This window comes from Sander lucioperca, chromosome 3 (assembly GCF_008315115.2).
Source record: "Sander lucioperca isolate FBNREF2018 chromosome 3, SLUC_FBN_1.2, whole genome shotgun sequence".
NCBI classification, from domain to species: domain Eukaryota; kingdom Metazoa; phylum Chordata; class Actinopteri; order Perciformes; family Percidae; genus Sander; species Sander lucioperca.
The window spans coordinates 12,389,556-12,408,856 of NC_050175.1; the positions used below are offsets into that span (position 1 = coordinate 12,389,556).

The 19,301-nt window shown below is 39.0% G+C and overlaps 2 protein-coding genes across 4 annotated transcripts; both read right to left on the reverse strand.

Moving 5' to 3' along the window:
• Positions 1 to 119: 119 nt before the first annotated feature.
• LOC116037602 lies at positions 120 to 6,184 on the reverse strand. Of its 3 annotated transcripts, XM_031281547.1 has the most exons (11): positions 6,101 to 6,184; positions 5,954 to 5,989; positions 5,538 to 5,837; positions 5,133 to 5,459; positions 4,912 to 5,001; positions 2,947 to 2,974; positions 2,612 to 2,694; positions 2,055 to 2,085; positions 1,693 to 1,763; positions 1,534 to 1,602; positions 970 to 1,071 (listed from the first exon to the last, which is right to left on the reverse strand). In XM_031281547.1, exons 1-10 carry the CDS (start codon positions 6,147 to 6,149, stop codon positions 1,553 to 1,555), a joined length of 1,065 nt encoding a protein of 354 aa, XP_031137407.1. In that variant the 5' UTR covers positions 6,150 to 6,184; the 3' UTR covers positions 970 to 1,071; positions 1,534 to 1,552. The 3 variants fall into 3 exon arrangements, with proteins under 3 accessions (XP_031137406.1, XP_031137407.1, XP_031137408.1); XM_031281546.2 differs by lacking the exon at positions 1,534 to 1,602 and having other exon boundaries at positions 120 to 1,071; positions 5,139 to 5,459; XM_031281548.1 differs by lacking the exons at positions 970 to 1,071; positions 1,534 to 1,602; positions 1,693 to 1,763; ... (1 more) ...; positions 2,612 to 2,694; positions 2,947 to 2,974 and having other exon boundaries at positions 4,819 to 5,001; positions 5,139 to 5,459.
• A 3,338-nt stretch (positions 6,185 to 9,522) lies between these two features.
• chrna3 (cholinergic receptor, nicotinic, alpha 3) lies at positions 9,523 to 17,872 on the reverse strand. The gene is made up of 6 exons (XM_031281595.1): positions 17,717 to 17,872; positions 16,320 to 16,459; positions 13,027 to 13,071; positions 11,516 to 11,625; positions 10,001 to 11,210; positions 9,523 to 9,871 (listed from the first exon to the last, which is right to left on the reverse strand). Exons 1-6 carry the CDS (start codon positions 17,775 to 17,777, stop codon positions 9,743 to 9,745), a joined length of 1,695 nt encoding a protein of 564 aa, XP_031137455.1. The 5' UTR covers positions 17,778 to 17,872; the 3' UTR covers positions 9,523 to 9,742.
• Positions 17,873 to 19,301: the final 1,429 nt, after the last annotated feature.

The following is a 19,301-nucleotide window of genomic DNA, read 5'->3' on the forward strand; positions in this document are numbered from 1 at the left end:
AGGGGCAGGACCAAATTAGCTATTTGCTTCTGCATGCTCCTTCTCGGAATAATACTTTTTAATTTTTTATTTGGTTTTTGTTATATTATGAATGCTTGTGTTTCATTGTGTGGTTTTAATTTTTTTGTTTTGTTTTCATTTGCAACATTGTTGATTGTTCGAGATAAATAATAAAATGAAATGAAAGTTGAACATTTCCAGCATTGCACAATGCTGCTCCCTATTGTTTGATGACAAAATCGTTACTTCATTCTTTCCATCAGCTCCTCCGTTCCCACAGGAGCTGCGGCAGTAATGAGAGAGGGGAGGAAAGCAGCTGCGACACAGATATTGGATGCTCCTCTTGAGTGGTAGCTCATCAGCTGAACAACATGGTTAGTCGTTACAATCACTGCTGCTGATGGAGTGCCTTTCTTATCAGATTGGTCATTGCTCTCTTGGCTTGAACTTCCATGAGGGGACACTGTGGTAACAATGAATGCAGGTGGCTACTAGATTACTGATTAGACAGTGTTACAAAACAAACATGGACAATGGAGACAACAACATACAAATGTGTCTGATTAAATGAAACAAGAGGAATGATTTGTTTTCTACAATGTTTAATACAAATTCAAATCAATCAACACAATTTACAACACCTGCCGTGTTTATTACTGAAAACAAATTGTAGTATATTTTATAAAGCAGTAACACCCAGTCTTTTCATTAAATATGCGAAAGGTAATCTCGCCCCTCAACAAAGAAAGGATCCTTATAAGAATTGAATGTATGAGGACATTTTCTATCCAACCTCCTGCTATATTGCTGTTATGGTGGACTGTAATAATGTAAAGTTCAGATGTTCGACAGCCACTGCACTTTCAGAAAACATCTTCATTCATCCATTCTAATTATTAACATTTCCTTAATTTCATGAGACACAGACTGAACAAAACATCACAGGCAGGTGTTCCAGTTTTGCATTTAAGTGAAAATAAAATCAGGTGAGGCCTGGATCTGGTGTTTTTCTATGTCTGCAGGACTTGGCATACAAACATGCCGGATTTGGTTCTGCAGGTGGTGGATCATCTGTGGTGAGAAGTTCACACATAAAAAGCGGGTAAATGCCGTGAATGTTTAAAACCGCTCGTGTATTTATTCTTCTGTTTTTTTTTACTCTTTCATTTCACGTCATGACAGAATTAGCTCTCGTGAGTCAGATAGCATGCTACGAAATGCTCTTCACATCTGCGCCACTGCTTTAAATGAAGATGTGGTTTTCCTGTAAGATGCACTAAACTCGCTAACAGAAAAACCTGCTCATCTGAAATGGAAAAGCAGCATCATACTGTGTAATGCCTTCTAGACTTTATTGTATACTTTATTACTTGCATTATTCTGAATTTCTGTCCCTGTTTTTTTGTTATTGAGCAGTGCAATTAAAAAAGAAATCGAAATAACAAGAACAGGCGGTGCATTTAATGAGTGACTACTTCTCACATTGCCAACTGTCTATAGTCTTTCGCACTATAATGATACATTTTACAGTACCTTTAGCACTCAAAATGTGTCACTTGGCACACATCTGATCAATGTCATCGTACTCATCATCAACCTCATCTGCATGTTGGAAATCAAAGTCATTGACTTGATCTTCAATATGCAAAGAAAAACCACTTCTGCGATAGCGCAAAGTAAGCTGTCACTTACCCGCAACACTGTACACTCCCTCACAATCATCGGAGTAAGTGAAGTCCTCAGCAGCCACAGTATTTTGATACCTGAGGAAATGTTTTCAATCAATCATAATGACATGTCTTTATATTAAGAATTATAGAAACCGTAAAGGATGTATAACATTTATTCAGCTCAAATTCAAGTTTGTGTATTTCAATAAATGTAGTCAGTTTCATTTAGCAAATTATTATTTCTCATGCGGTAAAATACATACACCTTTATAATACACATACACATACACCTTTATAATATGACATCATAAAGCAAATCTTACTTGCCAAATGCGTAAAAGTGACACTGAAATAATTTGTATTAAAATGAATATATAGTCTTACTCTTCTTCCTCCTCCATGCTGAAAGAGTCTCCTGAAAGTTGTATAAAAAAAAGATTGAAAAATGTATAAAAGAGAGAAATAAATGGCTTACATGTTGTTCTATTATCACTTTAAATGCATGTCAATCTAATCAACAAATAATTATAACTGGCACTTTTCGTAAGAAAGTCACAAAGTGCTTTGACAATGAGCACAAGACGTGACATGACGAAAATAATTTTACAAAACAGAATTACTGTAACAAAATATGGGGATCTCCGGCTGTTGTTCAGGAATTGGGATGACCTCACGAATGCATGTAAAAGCCATAATCTTTCATGCATTTTAGGTTTTGATCCACGTTAGGAGATAGTTGGCAAAAACCCATTTTTATTCCTTAGAAAAATGTAAAAACAAATATGGAGGTGTTCCTAATGTTTTATACACCCTGGGAGAGGAATTGTTGTAATAACAGGCCGTAATGTAGCTAGATTATGTTTTCTTTCTAAGTCATCATGGGTCATTTCATTATGAACTTCCCAGGGTATGCCTTTACTATAATTCCATTTTCAACATACCCTCTTGTGTGTCCAGATCCTCTCCCTCTGTCTGCACCTGCTGTTCCTCCACCATGTCTGCATTAGCCTGCTGACTCGCCGCACTGTAAGAAAACACAATTCAAGCCCTTTAATCAACTCAGCTTTGGCACATCAGTGGCAAATTCAGTTGTGTATCCAATATATATATTAGTTCACTGTAAACATCCTGCATATAAAAAAATTATATTTTAGCACAAATCGCTGAACACAGCAATGAAAACATGAAAAACATGACTTTCTGCTTATCTGCTCATATGTTTGGGAATGCTTTTAAATCCATTAGACAGCATCAGTGAGACTGGGTCAAAACTCACCATGGATTAGATGAAGCTGAGTAGCCAGCTGAAATAGGAAAATAATAATTTTAAAGTAAAAGAAAGCATGCATACTATATAGTAAAGGTCCTGATGTGATTGATGTGACAGGCCACTTCAGAATAGAAGTTACATCTGAATACTAGTAACTAGGGCTGTCAATCGATTAAAAAAATTTATCTAATTAATTACAGACTCTGTGATTAATTAATCAAAATTAATCGCATGCATAATTAACGGTGCCTGAACCAATATTTTTTAAGAAAGTAAAAAAAGAAAAGAAAACAAAGGGTACTAAACAACAGTTGGTGACATTAAAGAACGGCTTGTTTATTGTTAAGGCCATATGGTCAAAATTAAATGATTTAATAATAATGTATAACAATAACTTATTTCACTAGTAAATTGCTGTTGAACGACAAAAACAACCACCAGATGGGAAAAGGACATTTACAATAACTTCAAATGCACCATGAAGCTGTAGTTTACTAGTTTCATTGAACGCACCGTCTGTGTTGTTTTTCCGACTGCAGCTCGGCAGCTGCAGATTGTTACATCCCGCTGTTGAGTCACAGTCCTCCACAGTAAAACCAAAGAATTTCTAATATGGGAAGAAGTTCCACTCTCTCGTTACTTCCGGCTTCTGAACTGGTTGCAGTTCCACCAGAGTTCCATATAGGGGGTGCTCACAGGCCAGTGCAGAATGAATGGGGCTCTATGGAGCTATACCCCTCAAAATCCACTTTTCTCAGGATATAATTTTTTGTCTAGTAATTTGAATGTTGCATTCGAAAGGGGAGGCTAAGAAAATACACACTGCTGGGTGTTAGATTTTTTTAAAGTGTTTTTTTTGTTCTAAAAAGCCTTTTAAAATGTCAATGACGTCATACACATATACTGCCAGAGATACTGCTTTACGCCAAGCTCTGAGTCGCTTCCTTTTTTCTCTCGAGGCATCGACAACACAGCTGACAGGTTAGGCTCTCCCTGTCAATACACGTGCTAGAAAGAGGTTTGCTAATGTTTTAAAGACCACGCCGAAATATTCACTCTGACATTCTGGTTCTGCTTCGGATGCCGTCAAGCGGGATCTCCGATCGTAATCAGTCCTTCACTGACCAATCAGCATTTATTAGCAGAATGCTAGCGTGTTATGGGCAACAACGACTCAACCTGTAACAAATCGAAAGGGCATAAGTACTCGTTCATTCAACTTTTGACCTATAATCCATGTTGAACTTGCAAAAACTACAATCAAATCTGAGATTTCTCAACGACAATCAGGCGAAAGAGACAAATTTAGCTCCATAGGGTCCCATTCATTTTGCACTGGACCGTGATCACCCCCAGTGGAACTGCAACCAAAGTAGGTACATTGGGGCTTAATAGGGAGTGGAACGGCTTTCTGTAGACGGGCTTTGGTAAAACACAGTCAAACTTTACACCGTTCAGCGTTAGCTGTCAGCATTGTAACCGTGTTTAATCCAGCTACTAGCTAGCGGTAGGCTAACGTTAGCTGCTGTCGAGTATAGTGTTAACTAGCGTCACATGCAGCGGTGTTTGTGTTGCCTGTATCGTCTTCAGAGCACCAGAGAGAAGCGCAGACATATCAGTGGCACCAGATTTCGGTAGCCAGGGTTGGCAGGAAGAAGATTTTTACAAGTAAATGTTCCAGTTAATGATCCAGGCAGCACATTCTCGTCTCCCTCCTTCATTTTACAGTCGAATGGTGGCTAGAACGGCTCCGGGTCAAACGTCAATATGGAATGGATTAATCTGCGTTATTTTTTTTTAACGCGTTATTTTTTCTCAGATTAATTAATCGAAATTAACGCATTATTTTGACAGCCCTACTAGTAACAGATCTTTTTGTTGTCTGTCAGTCAATGATAGAACTACTTTAATACAAAATGTGAACTCTAAAATTGAGTGATTTGCCTTTCGATTTCCTTCCGATCCTCTGACCTCGTTTGTTGATCCACCACAGACTCAGACCCAGCGATAGAATCAGGGTTATCACTCCACAAGAGATAAACACTGGGAGGACCCAATTTACTGGAAAGCAAAAGGCACATAAAGGACATCACTTTTTCAAAAGATTTTTTACCATTTGAAAAGAGAAAATCTTACTGAAAAAGAAAGTGCTATCTAAAGCTCTGCATTTTGTAACCATGAGCAGCTGGTACCCTCACCTGTGACCTCGAGTAATACTGCGTTATTTCCATAGAGTGTTTTCTCATGCTCTCGGATGCATTTAGATGGCAGCACCACGCAGCTGTAATGGCCTGAATCCCTCATGACGGCACTTTTGATGGTGAAAGTCGCCTCCATGCGGGTGACATTAAATGGTTGCACTTGGAGGATGGTCTCATTCCTCCTTAGGTAAGAGTGGATGAGTTGACATTTACCGAGTGTTTGCAGGGTGTCAGAAACAGTACATCTGAATGCCACATGGTCTCCCTCGCTGATAGTGGACGGCCCAGCGACTGAAATATCTGCAGGGAGAAAATTGGCTGTGCGGCAGGAAGGACAAAATGAGTGGAGAGAAAAAAACATTGACACAATGCTTTCACAGGGATGAAAATCCTTACATATGACCAGGATCTGAATGACGTTGTCTCCCCTCATGGCTACTTTGGGAAGCGAATTATTCCAAATGGAGTAAACACAGCTGTAGTTTCCACTGTTATGAAGACCAACACTGTGTATCATAAAGGTGGTGTCATTTTGATCTGGCTTCTGCATATTTTTATTGATCCAAATGTCATCCTTGCATAAATAAACATAAACCACGATCTGTTTCTTGAACCCAAATGTACTGCAGGTTACATAAAGGTCACTGTCCTCACTTATAGCTTTTTGTTGAGCCAGGATCCTCGCAGGAAAAATATCTGTAACATTGAGTTGTTGAAACAGAAACAGACTTTGAATTGATACATCATACAATTCAAATCAATCATAGTTGAGAATGCAACACACAGATGTGTTTTCCTAAATAAAAGCTTACCGTTAGTTTGACTTGTGACCTGATTTGCAAGAACACCTTGAAAAAAAGAAAAGTAAAATGAATCCTTATACTGTACATGCATGCAAAGGTTCACTCAATTATAAATACAAACAAATAATTAAACATATCACTTGTCAATATACTTACACAGAAGAATGGTGATTGTGTTCATGATTATAAGCAATGTGACACCCATAGACTCCACAGCACTTTGTGAAACCCTGCAGGCACCTATCAGGTTCTTGTCTACACCCACAGCCAGCTAAAAGAATAAATGTGCAGACACTATAATAAACCACTTCCTGTGCACTATGTGGTGTCTTGTGACATTTGAACACTTTTGTTCCAAAATTAAATAGCATCAGTTTAAAACTGTTGTTGATTGTTGGCAGGTAAAACTTGTACATTTTTTCTTTCATTTTTGTTCCTCTTCCCCCGTATTTATATACATTTTTTGCAGGATGTACCTTCCCAATAGGACACATCAAAAAACATTCAGTGATACCTTTAGAAGCTCATTCATTTGGTACATCATATACAGTATCTGTTCAGCAGGTCTCCTGCTCGCCTGCAGATCAGCCACACATGGGTTCTGAGTGAGCTTTAATTACATTTATTAGCCTAGGGTTTTCTTATCAGATGCGACAGAGAGCTCATATACAGTATCTGTCTGTGCTTCCCTGCCAGCGTTCAATTTAATATGGGCTAGATTTTCTATGTAATCACATAGCTCGCTTTCTGCTCTGATTTTTTTGTTGTATAATAAGACCCCATGCAGGACGCTGAGATTCTTTGAGCACTGAGACCCACAGTACATGTAGGTACTTACTTAGGGGTTTTGTAGCTTGTACCTAACATTGAGATTGTGATTTAAGTGTAATATCCATCAGAACATTATATCCGCAACTGGAGCAAAATAAAAAAAATAAAGTACATGGGAGAATTTGACCCTTACCCCTGACAGCATCAGACCTGTGGTGTAAGCACTGAGCTATTAAGAGGCTGTGCAGACCCCGTGTAGTAAGAGCAGAAAATTGTATTATGGCCAGGAAGGAGGGTTAGATGAAGAAAATACAGGAATCCAATAAGGTCCTTCATCACTCGTTCTCTATATTCATTGTGATCCAATAAGCTTAGTTAGCTCCAAGGGGCCACACAGGATGTGGAACAGAGTAACAAACAGAGCCTCGTGGCCTCCTTGAAATTACATATACATCCCACAGCTTTTTGTTTCCAGTGTCAGAAATACTGGTAGTTCAGAGAAGATACAATAGAGCTCCACCTTACACCTTTACATAACGATTTTGTTAAGATGTATTTACAGAAATATGCAAGTAAAACAGAAGTAAAATGTATATATTTATAGATGCATTTTCGCTTTGAAATTAGAATACCTTCAGGGCATTGTAAATATCCAATTCACAAGGTCAACAAAAAAATCCTTGATGACATTTTCTCATGTCACCCTTTCCAGAGGCTCATGCTATCCAGATCAAACAGCATGTTATGCTTTAAATGCATAAAATATTAGTATTTATTTTCATAACATGTTACAACTGGGAATATGTTACAACAGAGATGATGACAAAATGGGTGACATATACCTTTAAAGGCCTTGTTATAATTTGCAGTAGCAAATACTTACCACATGATGTCACTCTTTGAACACAGTCAACATTCTTGCTTAGTTCTCAGAAACATGGAAATCCATCAAATCAATCCATGTTATTTGTCTTTTTTTCTGTTATCTCCATAACACATTTATTAATACATTAATACATTAATTTGGCATGACACTCAATGAAGACTTAACATTTAAAGATGTTCAAGATTTTATTGTTATAAAACATAATAGTAATTCAAATATTGAGCTTTCTGGTGGCATAATGGTTGCATTTGTGAATGTACGTACATACTTGCTTAATGTGAAATTAGGTGCTTCAAGTTCAGTAAATGTTATCACTGTTCCCATAATTTAGTTTTCAAAATAATTGATTCTGCAAGGATGTTGCCATGGCATTATATACTGTCATTTACTGCAGAACTAGTTTGTACACAATGAAATAACTACCATGGTCTTTGCAATTGTTTGTTCACCATCATATTATGGAGGAAATATTTATTCATAATTCAAATTGAAAGTCCAAAGAGAAATTGAAAGTCCAAAGAGAAAACGAAGTGAGATCAAATTAAAAATATTATTATTTTTTTAAATTTTCCATTGATCAAATTAAAAAAAATATATATATTTTTTTTAATTTTCCATTTGGCTTTTCCATTTGGATTTAATATTTGGCTTTTGAATTTCAATTTAACATTGGCTTTTCCATTTGGATTTAATATTTGGCTTTTGAATTTACATTTAATTCTATAATTACATTTAGTGTTAGTGAGGACTAGATTAGGACTGTATTTAAAGCTGATTCTGGTTTCCAACTTCGCCCCAGGTGTGTCTGTTTAAAACACGGACGGAGACAACTTCTCTCTTTTGATGTTTTATTTAATTAAGCAACAGTACAAACATGGGTGTGGGTAGCTCTGCTACGTGTGTCTGTGTGTTGTCAGATCTTGAGGACACACACACACACACACACACACACACACACACACACACACATACACAATCTCAACCGGGTAGTCATCGTCCAAACTGCGACCTCTCCTTTTTCTTTCTCTCACTTTTTTCTCCGGGTGGTGCGTCAGTGTGAGGTGCGTGTCCGCGCTATTCTCCGGCACGTACTCACAACAATCACTCCTGATTGACGCCCTTTTGTACAGCCTGTGTAGGCTACTTTTTCGTTCATTTGATTTCCGATTTTGAAACGATATCCAAATTTGAAAAATGGGTCATTTCAAACCTTGTTAATATTGATGACAATGTGTTCCTAGTCCTCACTAACACAGGTTGTTGCATGAAATGTCGTTTGTGTTTAGCCTACATCATCAGTTTCTATCATGTGAAATAAGAGGATAAGCCAGCCTTGTGGCCAAACTGCAGACAGATGCTCAACAGTGTGCTCTCCAGCAGTCAGCTCCCCCTGCTGTTCATAAGGTGCCTCTGCACCCCTTTCGTTTCAGACCCTCCCACCAGCCTTTGGGCCACGCCTCCTCATTTACATTGACATGTGTCAAGTCCAAATGAAAAGCCAATGTTAAATGTAAATTCAAAAGCCAAATATTAAATCCAAATGAAAATCCAATGTTAAATTGAAATCGAAAAGCCAAATATTAAATCCAAATTAAAAGCCAATGTTAAATTGAAATTCAAAAGCCAAATATTAAATCCAAATGGAAAAGCCAATGTTAAATTTAAATTCAAAAGCCAAATATTAAATCCAAATGGAAAAGCCAATGTTAAATTGAAATTCAAAAGCCAAATATTAAATCCAAATGGAAAAGCCAAATGGAAAATTAAAAAAATATATGTATTTTTTTAATTTGATCAATGGAAAATTTAAAAAAATAATAATATTTTTAATTTGATCTCGCTTCGTTTTCTCTTTGGACTTTCAATTTCTCTTTGGACTTTCAATTTGAATTATGAATAAATATTTCCTCCATACCACCATGTCCTCATGGTGAGTCCTAAAACCACTTCATCACACATAAATCATCTAATCTGGGAAAACATAGTCACTAATACATTTGCATCAACATTTGGCCGACACAGTCATCTTTTCTTCTTGACTTTGGATCCACCCTGCATTGTCCGAGCCATGGCGAGAATCTTATAAGTGATGAATGCTGTGCAGTTCGAAGGTATTGAAGTATTTGTTTTATCAAACTATTTCAAATGTCATCCCAAAGTAATAGAGGCTGGAGGAAGAGGCCAGCCGTTCCCATGATGCACACAAGGATAAAAACCCAAAGGAAAATCCGGTCGATCACCATGGCAACGTACTTCCAGTCATCTTGAACCTGTGAGAGGATCACAGTGAACAAACAACAGACAAACAAAACATTTTCAAGGATGTGATGACAGCTTCGTTGAAAGCAAATTACCTATAAAGGTTTAAAATCTATTTTTTTATGATTGTGAGCACTCACCTCCTTTGCTTCATTCTGTAGTCTCATGTTCTCTGCTATGTATTTGACACTCTCAATAGCCTCCCTGACCTCAGGGGAGAGGGGCAACAGGGACATTATTCCTCCATCTAGAGACTCTGAGCTAGAGCACTGACTCTCCCCTCCGGTCCCAACAGCATTGCCTCCAGTCAGCGCCCCCAGGCTGCCCAGTCCTCCGCTCCCTCCCCCAGAGTCTGCAGGCAGTTTGCTGGATCTCTGGTGCCAGCAATGGTTGCAACGGCCCTCACAGCACAAAAACACAGAGCCTGCACCTTTGGCTGGTTCGCCACTTACGTTATTGAGGTTGGAGAGTTCTGTGTTGTTGAAAATCCGTTGGCGGTTTGTCAGGCTGGACACCACGCTGGCCTGGCCTGACGCCAGGGCCTGAGGTTTGTGCTGCTTCTGCAAAGTACCTGATGAATGCACAGCACAGGGCCTTGAATGCATCGTCTGAACACTGCTGGTCACTGCCACCGTCTCGGGGTCCCTCTCTGGCCTGGTCATGAACATTACCCTGGGCAACAGCCCCAGGAACACAGTCCGCACCCAGCAGGGCATAGTGTGTGTCTTTGGTGTGCGGTAGTGGACGTTCAACACAAAAACAGTGATGACAATAGAAAGGGTGACAAAGATCATGGTGAAGAGGAGGTACTCGCCAATCAGGGGGATGACTAGCGAGGTGGAGGGGATGGTCTCTGTTATGACGAGGAGGAAGACAGTTAAAGATAGCAGGACAGAGATGCACAGAGTGATTTTCTCCCCGCAATCAGACGGCAGGTAGAAGACGAGCACAGTGAGGAAGGAGATAAGGAGGCAGGGGATGATCATGTTGATGGTGTAGAAAAGTGGCAGACGGCGGATGTACAAAGAGTAAGTGATATCCGTGTAGATTTCCTCGCAGCAGTTGTACTTGATGTCGTGTTTGTAACCAGGGGCGTCTATGATCGTCCACTCGCCGCTCTCCCAGAAGTCCTTGAGGTTGATGGTTGAGCCAATTAACACCAGATCGATCTTGGCCTTGTCGTACGTCCAGGAGCCGAACTTCATGGTGCAGTTTTGGTAGTCGAAGGGGAAGTAAGTGACGTCGATCTTGCAGGAGCTCTTGAATATGGCTGGAGGGATCCAGGTAACATCACCATTGTAACGAAGCAGGGCCTTCGTTTTGTCATCGACCTGGAAATCTCCGACAGCACTGTGAAGAGAGAAAAAAAGAAAGAGTGAGAGAATAAAAGAGGAAGACAGAGGGAAGGTTGGAGACAGATGAGTCACTGAAGATAAACTGAAGGATCTAATCAATTGACTATTGTGTCATGGTGATATTAATCAAAAAAGATGCCTTGTGGTCTTACTAAATCACACCCTCAGATGTTCCTATACACCCCCTTAAGATTATGCAAACAACAAATTACCCATGTAAAATGAGCAATGGAGAATGATATCTTTGTTGTAATCCTTTGTTCTAAATGCACCCAACAATCAATGTGTTGTTATGCTCACTTGTTGTAGAGCACAATGTCTGGCTTCCATATCTTGTTTGACGGCACTCGGATAAACTCGACGCCTCCAAAATCCCTTGGATTCCATCTGAGCTTGTAGTCATTCCAGATCTAAAAAAAAAACATAATTATTTTTTACATTAAAAATAAGTGACAAAAATGACAATGTAGACAATCCCAGATACGAGCGCTGCCATCTTGTAATTTTGGAGCCAGAGTCTGCGCAGTAGTGATCAGACAGTGGAGCTGCGTTATCAAAGCCAGACCAATCACAAATCAATCATGACGTTTCACTCCAATTTTTATAGAATCAAATAACTAATTAAAACCAAAATTATTAGAAGGAATAACATAAAAACCAGCAAGACAAGAACTACATAAAATGACATAAATCCTTTTTATTAAAAATGTATTTGAGGTGTACTTAGATTTTTTTGTTTGGCCCATGTCCCATCTGCTAACATGGAGGGCGTGGGGTTTATGCCCTTTACTGAAGCCTGCCACCAGGGTGGAAAACGAGACATTTTGGCTTCACAGCTGACAAGCTGTCCATATTTAAATACGGTCTATATTTTAAACACATTGTGAAATGTCCCATAAAAACAACGACAAGTCGTCATCTCCAACTGGCATATAAACAGAGCTTATGCAGTCTGAGAGGAGATATAATGGACCACAGTTTACAGTGTGTTTTATGGACCTTTTGGCCACTGTTTTTGACCCCCTCTTGAGGACAGCCATTGATCCTTGTGAGACTCATAAAGCAACAATGGTAAAGTAACCTCAGAGAGCTGCAATCATTTCACTTAAATAAGAAGCAGTAATTATCTAAAGTATGTTGTAAGATTTGGATGGTCAGCAGGGGAAATATATACATTGGTTAGAGAGACTCAATTACAGCAATTACACCTCAACTCTTTAGCATGAACATGGCTCCAGCACACATGTGTATTTGCTCAGCACTTGTAATGTGGGACCTAGAGACATGCCCTGCCTCATTTGATTCACAACTGGATCACTACACTTTACATCATGGCAGCAAAGACACCATGTGGGACTGGGAGTAAATGGCAAAACCATCAAGCCATACAGCGTGTATGGACTGCTTTTTTTGTATACTTTTTCTATATGATTATGAAATACAGCTAAGGTAAAATCTGTTTTATATTTTAGGTTCAGTGTGCTGCAGATGCATAGAGGTTTCTGTCACAGTGTCAAAAACAATATTATGGACAAGTATGACATAAATTCCAGACCACTGTCAAACTACAAAATTATGTATCATAATAATTGACCATGAAATCTTGGTCTCATTTGGTTCATAGGATTTTCTTCTCTCTTTTTTTCTCCAAAAAATAGGACAAGAAGGATCCATTTGTTTAAAAAGCTTCCTTCCATGAATAATTCAGCATGTCAGTGTAGTCCCAAAGAATCATGTATGACAGAAGGCTGGATCCATACTTGATGTCCTTGCTCAAGGTCCATTTGCACAGTCATGCATCATAAACTTACATGTCTCAGCCACAGATTTGTCTCCATGATCTGATTGACTTCATCCTGAGAATAGAATGGATAATGAAGACATTTAAGTAAAGAACAAAAGCATTAATGTTAACATCTAAAAGTTCAAACAGGACTGTCACATGCGATCATCCAATTCACCAGTGAGGATTGTTTGTTTGCTTTCCCCAGGGTCAGAGCTCTGTGTAAATCGGACAAGAGTATTAAAGCACTCATATTATGCTTGTTGGCTTTTTCCCTTTCCTTAATTGTGTTATATATCTTTTTTGTGCATGTTATAGGTTTACAAAATGAAAAAGCCCAAAGTCCACCCCAAAGGGACTTACCATCTCCAACAGAAAACACTGTTCACAAACTGCTCCAAACAGCTCTATTGTAGTCCAGCCTTTACTTCTGTGACGAACGTGCGTCACTTTGTAACACACAATATAATGCTCGCCTAGCTGCTAGTGTGGCATGCCCTCACACTCTGCAACTGACTGACCTAGGTGCTGTGCATGTGCGACTCCCAACAAAGATGGAACAGAAGTGAGAAGACCCACTCGGTAGCTAAAATGGAGAGCTCAACACACAGGTTTTTTGAAACTTAAACTATGTAAACCTATTCTGATACTACCTCTAAATACAATTATGAACCTGAAAATGAGCATAATACGAGCACTTTAAGAGAGGCCCACCTGGGTCCTTCACATCTGGAGCATAACATGACAGCTGGAGCCAGGGGGTCCCAGCACAACCTTAAGCTTTAATTCTAACAACTCAGTGGTAAAGCGTGAGCAGAGGGACTAATGGAGCAAGGGAGAAAAACTGTGGGTGTTTGGTGACTTAGACCGTTAAACAACCAATCTCAGGAACCATTGATGTTACCATTTAGTATCCAGGAGAGGTTCTACATGGCTGGTAAACACAGGTGGACAGAAGGCGGTAGGACAATCTTTATCAAATTATCTTTGGGAGACTGGGGATTTTACAGCACTATAATAGCCAAAGCACACGTTCTGTATCTTATCACCACCAAGTGCATGGGCAGAATGGAAACACAGTATATTATGGTTGAGATCATCAGAGTAAACACAAGGTGAAGATGGCTACCACAGCTACCACCTACGGCTATGACAAGCAAGACCATCTCTGCGTCCATCTGTATCTCTGCATCAGAGGGGCACCAAGGCAAGCGTGGAGGAATTGGACACCGACTGCGACTTCTCTGCTGGGCATCCTGTGCTAGCCAGTGTGCAGGCATCAGACGGTGCATCTTATGGTAACAGTATGATCTTTGGAATGGTCGAAATGCAGGAGTAGCATCATTTCACCTGCTACCTTGCGAATATACACACCAAACATAGTTGACCACATGATCTGATGTGGTGATCAAACCTAACATTTTAAGGAATAGTGTGAAATTTACGCTAGTAAGGTGAGTAAGGTGAGACGATCGATACGACTCTCAGAGTGGCATCAATTTTCTTATCTCTTGCAAGAAAGTGAATAAGCAAATTTTCGTTTCCAACTATTTCTTTGAAAAACAGCCTCTGTTACCACTGTGCCCCCTGTTCTAAAACCCACAAACACAGAGCCTGTGTGAGATGCCTGATTGGGAGATGATGACTCAGCCACCACGGGCAATGAGCTATTGATGGTCTAAATGAGCTCATTTAGCCCTGCTGTAACTGCTGTAGGCTGACCATACCAATTTCATCTGTGTTAGGAGCACCAGGTGTGGGGAGGAAAATAATAGTCATCCATCAGCACGGGGAGCACTGCAGTCTGCTACATCAGTTGCGTTAAGGAGAATAAAACTAAACATACGTTATCTTTTTGACATCTCTAGATCAGACAGGTTTTTAATACTTATCTAGCTCTTCAGAAAAAAATAAAGGAAAGAATTTGCCTGTTGGCAATAGACAAAAGAAAGGCCCCACATATCCATTCAAACTGTCTAGAATAAACCTTGTGTATAGCTATGACTTCATACATTGTGACATTTATGCTATTAGCTACTATTGACTAATAACTTTTTTGATTGAATATTAATGTTTAAATAAAAGTGGAACATTTTGGGAAATACATTCAATCTACATACTAAGCTAAGCTACTGAGTCTCCTTTCTGTAGCTTATTTATTTACTATACACACATGAGAGCGGTATTCGTCTCATGTAATTCTCAACAAGAACTTAATTAGGTGGGTTTCCCAAAAGTATTAACTTTTCCTTTTAATATAAATCAATTTGATTGGGGATTGGGGGATAATTTTAGTAAAATGTCTCAGATGAAAGATCTGATGAGCATCTCCTCTTGTCATTCAACACAAGCAGAGGGGTAATGTGATAGAGAACAATACATCCAAGGTTGTTCATTTTGTGATTGAAGCTGTCCTCCCTGTCCTCAACAGAAGCCTCTTTGCTTAATTATCACCATCTGCTCTAGACGTGTCTGAGTCTCTGTTTTCTCCGTCTGCAGTCAACAAGTGCCAACAAGTGCCAGCAAAACATGCTGTTAAATCCAGAGGTGCTCATCTGAAGTGGCAGTGATTGAGTTATAGAGGCTGCCTAAACTGAGATGTACTCAGACAGCTGACATTCCACATCTTGCTTTGGCCAGACAAACAGCCAGACCACTCCTTCTTTCATTTAGTTCCCTCCTGAGGATTTTAAACAAGGGGTTACTGTGTATCTTACGTGTCTCAAATGGCAATTGTCCCTTTCTCTAAAACGTTGTTGCCCAAAGTTCACAAATCAACACAAACTTTTTTTTTCTTCGTATGCTCAGACCCTCCACATTTGCTGTCTATGTTATTCCTTTTTTATTTTCCTCAGGTCATGACCAGGCATGTGCACACATAGACATCAAACGGGGCTTGAGCACCTGCCCTTTTTCTTCCTCGAGAGAAAGTGCCCTTTTTCTTGGGAGTTTTATTTTATTTTTTTAATAAATGAATATATATCCTGTTTGCGCACAGCTTTCCTGTCAAACTAATCGTCAAAATCAAAATATCCAGTCAGGGGATTAGACTTGTTGAGTCCCAATTAAAATAAATTGGTAAGGAAGTCAGAGTTGTGTTAGTATCGTTAACATTTGAAAAAAACATGTTTTTTTGAATAAATAATTATAATTATAATTTTTTAGCCCCTGCCCCCCAAATGTCTGTGCACATCCCTGGTCATGACTGCTCATTAAGCAGAGTGATATATGTATGTCTGACTGTGATGAAACAGTAGCCCATGACTCACATGTACTATAGACATCAGCTTAATGTCTAAAGGCCTTTTGTAGGCTACTTACCACTTTGACTAGCTGTGACATGGACACCTCGAACTGTACAACAACTGGGTCGGTCACATTTTCCACTGGTCGTATGTACTGGTTGTAGTTGGAGAATATCACAGAGAAGAGCTTGTGCTCTGCATCTGAAGAGGAGCCCCCTGAACAAGAGCAGAGGGTCAGACATTGAGCTATCACTGCAATGTGCTTTAGTGGGTTATACAGTACAGCTTGGTTACGAGGTGACTAACAACCAGATGATTGCTGGTTTGTGATCACTCCAGGGGAGCAGTGCATGTCTTCATATTTAAGTAAATTTGTTATGGGTGAGGTAGTTACGACGGGCCCCAGTGCATGCTATTATGACTGGCCCTAGTGCACACTAGGAACACACACACACACACACGATGCCATTAGGTGTTCGGCTTGCAGATGTGCTCAGTCAGACTTGACAGGTTTTGTGCCTAAACTAGCCACCGTATATTGTATCGTCTTGTCACATGATCAAATAGAGACTTGACATTGGACATCAACATATTACCCAGCTAACATCTTTGCATATCTGTATATGACAAAAATACCAAAGAAATAAAAAAATATTCATTTAAAGTGGATAAAATTGTCACCACAAAATAGGTTGTTTTTGTGATTTGTGTCGCTCTGATGATTGTTTTTTTTCTTTTTTACATTTGTAGCAGCAATTACATTAATTCTAGGGTGAGTTTTTCCTCTATATCCCCATGCTAAAATCGCCCGGTAATCCACATTTTTAAAACTGATATGGGGGCATCTTTGTTACCTTTTTTAACCCTGGTGAGTTTGCACCCCTGCATTTAATTGAATCATCTTAGTAGTTTATGTAGAATAAGCATATCATTTTTTATAGATTGCTCCTGACTATTAAAAAAAAAAAAAAAAAAACAGCTGTGAGCTGTGTTTGCCTTTTCGAGGGCATGTATAGCAAACTGCACCATTTTTCATTTAACGTAAGTTCTTTGAACACGTATTTCCAAGGTGGAAATTGAAATCACTCGCAAGTCTCGCTCTTTGCCCAAAACATTGATGGAGGGACCGCTCTGTCGATGCCCCCCCCTACAGGCCCCACTGTCTATATTTACGGCCCTGATTTAACCTGTAAACTGTATTAACCACTTGTTTCAAATCCCAGTCTACCTTCAATCATGCTTTGTTGGTCTGATTTCTTTTTGAGTTTTTCTTCAGTGTAGAATAATAGAATAATAATTGTCATCTATAAATGCATCCCTTTAAATAAAAAAAATAACAATAGCAAGTAAAGTAAAAAAAAAAATCATTAATTTTGGCAATATTATTCAACACATTTAGGCTAAGTAAAGCAACAAGTAGGCTAAGTAATAAGACGGTGATGTGTTAAAGTAGTAGCTTATTAGGCTACTCACCTGGCAGAAGAAACAGAAGGAAGGAACATGTGGGCAGAACGACACAAAAATTGGCTTTCATCCTGTTTCAAATGACAAATTGAAATGGTATCCAGGGTCAGCAGCAGCAGCGCTGCGGAGCAGACAGGAGGAGTAAGTGGGAAGAGTGAAAGCAGATCCGCAGCTCTGGAGAGAAGCAGAGAGCAGAGAGAGGGAGGCAGAGCCACACTGAGGAACACAGTCACTGATAGGAGGCACACTGCACTGCAAAAAAAATGTGCAACCTATAGCGAGCTAATCTGATAAAACAAGGAGAAAACTGGTCAGTGGTGCAAATTTTCCCCTTAATGATCACAACAAGCTTGTATTGGCTACAAATCAACCCTTTCATTGATTTTAACTAGTTCCTTTAGTTTCCCAAGACAGGATGTGTCTGCTTTGTTATAACATGTCTTGGAATTGGTAAAAACGCCAACCTACTGAAATTAGATTACGATACTAAAAAATATAATAAAAAAAATTTAATATTTTACTATTTTCCTAATTGGGAGGTTTATGGGACAGAAAAAAAAATCTTTCATATTAAAGACCCTAAAAAAGCATTTTCTGTTTTCTCAATAACCCTCTAACTATGAGTGATGACTATGATGACTATTTTGAGTGAAAATATTGTTTTCTGCAAAAGTTAGAACAGGTTGAGAGATTTCTGTAGCCTATTTCTTTCTTTCTCTGTGCTTATCTCACTGGTCTGAAGTGGGTGGGGCTCCGTTGGAAAAAGGTGATGACACGTACTCCTGTGTACCAATCAGGATTTAGCAGCATTCGAATCAGCTTGTGGGCTCTTACTGTCAATCAAATCTGATCAAACCACACACAGTCTTGATGGAGCAGATCAGCTGAGTTTTTCAGTAGTAAACTCTTAACAAATAATACTTAAAGATGTTTTTTTGTTTTTTTCTTTATTTTTTATTTAGTGATACATACACAATGTTATAATAAAAGTTTTGAAGCCAAATTTTATATTTGAACTTTTGGATCTCTTGCACGAAGATATTTTGGCACCGAGGTTGTGCAGAATGAACATTTCTTGATGTAGCTCACAGTGTGGACGTTCATTTTAACGACAGAAAGGTTTATTTGTTTAATTAATTCATGCAGCTATTCTGGTATCTTGTCCTTTGGGGTAAATAATGGTGTCTGTTTGGGCTGGGCATATATTTTTTTATGCATGACACAATAATAAAATCATTCATTCATTCATTAAATCACCAAATAGCCTTCAATTCATCAACCAATATCAATAGCCACTGCATGTGTGCTACCATGGGTTGGGGTTTGGGTGCACTCAGCATCAGTTTATGAGCATTTCAGAATTGATCTTGATTGATTGATTCTTTTTTTCCCGCATAACATCCTGTGTTTCAAAAATATGTCAATATATGCTGGTAAGCCCACTTCTAATTGGGATATATAGCTCTGTCTTTGACTCCAGCTTTCCTTCTGTCTTTCTTTACTGTCAGTTCAGAGAAACATTTTTCTTTCCTGTAGTCAGCAGGGTGGTCCAATGGTTTGACAGTTCTGTCCTTCTCCTGGATGAAGGGGACGT

Bases quoted from the DNA above. Each gene is read 5' to 3' on its own strand.
- LOC116037602 (XM_031281546.2), bottom strand. From the start codon at position 6,149: ATGGGTGTCACATTGCTTATAATCATGAACACAATCACCATTCTTCTG. The intron at 2,975-4,911 runs GTCAGAGGATCG...TTCCTATTTCAG, and splicing joins GTGGTGGATCAACAAACGAG to CTGGCTACTCAGCTTCATCT. The intron at 2,695-2,946 runs GTGAGTTTTGAC...GTTTTCTTACAG, and splicing joins TCAGCTTCATCTAATCCATG to TGCGGCGAGTCAGCAGGCTA.
- chrna3 (XM_031281595.1), bottom strand. From the start codon at position 17,777: ATGAAAGCCAATTTTTGTGTCGTTCTGCCCACATGTTCCTTCCTTCTG. The intron at 13,072-16,319 runs GTAAGTAGCCTA...TTCTATTCTCAG, and splicing joins TGTCACAGCTAGTCAAAGTG to GATGAAGTCAATCAGATCAT. The intron at 11,626-13,026 runs GTAAGTTTATGA...TTTTTTTTTTAG, and splicing joins CAAATCTGTGGCTGAGACAT to ATCTGGAATGACTACAAGCT.